This window comes from Octopus bimaculoides, chromosome 27 (assembly GCF_001194135.2).
Source record: "Octopus bimaculoides isolate UCB-OBI-ISO-001 chromosome 27, ASM119413v2, whole genome shotgun sequence".
Classification (NCBI taxonomy): domain Eukaryota; kingdom Metazoa; phylum Mollusca; class Cephalopoda; order Octopoda; family Octopodidae; genus Octopus; species Octopus bimaculoides.
Window position 1 is genome coordinate 18,803,741 of NC_069007.1, and position 1,154 is coordinate 18,804,894.

At 39.8% G+C, this 1,154-nt stretch overlaps 1 protein-coding gene across 1 annotated transcript in view; it reads right to left on the reverse strand.

Annotated features, from left to right (window-relative positions):
• Positions 1-48: 48 nt before the first annotated feature.
• LOC106877374 (uncharacterized) overlaps positions 49-1,154 on the reverse strand; it is a 101,948-nt gene continuing 100,842 nt past the window's right edge. The window contains exon 55 of the mRNA XM_052977151.1: positions 49-1,057. Within this exon, the coding sequence (XP_052833111.1) occupies positions 293-1,057 (765 nt within the window). The 3' untranslated portion in view covers positions 49-292. The remainder of the gene's footprint in view (positions 1,058-1,154) is intronic.

A 1,154-nucleotide genomic window follows, 5' to 3' on the forward strand; every position in this document is an offset into this window, starting at 1 on the left:
TATATATATATATATATATATATATATATATATGTGTGTGTGTGTACATATATATATGTGTGTGTATATGTGTGCGTGAGTATATATTTATACATGTTTATTTGAAATCGTCATCATTTATGTGTATAAATATATGTGTATAATTATATATATATATGTGTATATATGTGTCTGTGTATATATATATATATATATATATGTTGAATGTATATATGTATATACATATATATATGTACATATATATATGTGTGTGTGTATATATGTGTGCGTGAGTATATATATTTACACATGTTTATTTGAAATCGTCATCAATGTCTTCGCCGTCACTCTCCCGGCTCGCGATATCTTCACTTATTACAAAAGAAGAAAATTCTTCAAGGGGATCGGTGACCAGATCCACTGTTGGCATCGCTCTTTCTGGAGGACGCTGGTCTCTCATGTTTAAACTCGGTGTTGAATCAGAGTCTGGGAAGAAAACGGATGATGTTTTCGGAGAAGCTGCTTGGCTGTCCACCCACTTCGGACTCACTTGCCTTATGTAGGAGGAGTCACGCGACTGACGTCGCGTGTGGATCGGGCTGAAACCGAGCAATTCTGAGTCACTGCCATGGCGTGAGCGTGAAGGACTGTGTGTTCTGTCATCGTAACAGACCGGGCTCAGATTACGTACGCCCGGTTCATCGGCGTCGTAACGTAATGGACTGAAGCCACGGTAATGTCGTGGTGTGTCTGCTTCTTGGTACTCACGAAGTGATGTGATCTGAGTTCCTTGAGAGATCGAAGAAGTGTATATTGAACCTGACTTCTCTGGCCTTGAATAGGAATTCCCTCCATTATTTGGCTGCGACATTCCAGTGTTGTGTGCATCACCGAATTGTCGCATAGTCATGTAACGAGGGTCTTCCATAGCCCCGAACTGGCCCCCTTGCATTTGCATTAAGGGGTCATATTCACGAGGGACTGGCAGTTTTGCTTTCCTCCGGAACGATCCCAGACGATGTTTTTGTTCCCACAATTTCTGACGCATGCGTTCTTCTCTTCTCTTCTTTTCTGTTTCCTGTTAAAAGAAACAAAAGAAAAAAAATCCATTATAAGGAAGTGCGTATTTATTTGTGTGTGATTATATCTTTATATACATATGTGTGTGTGCATAC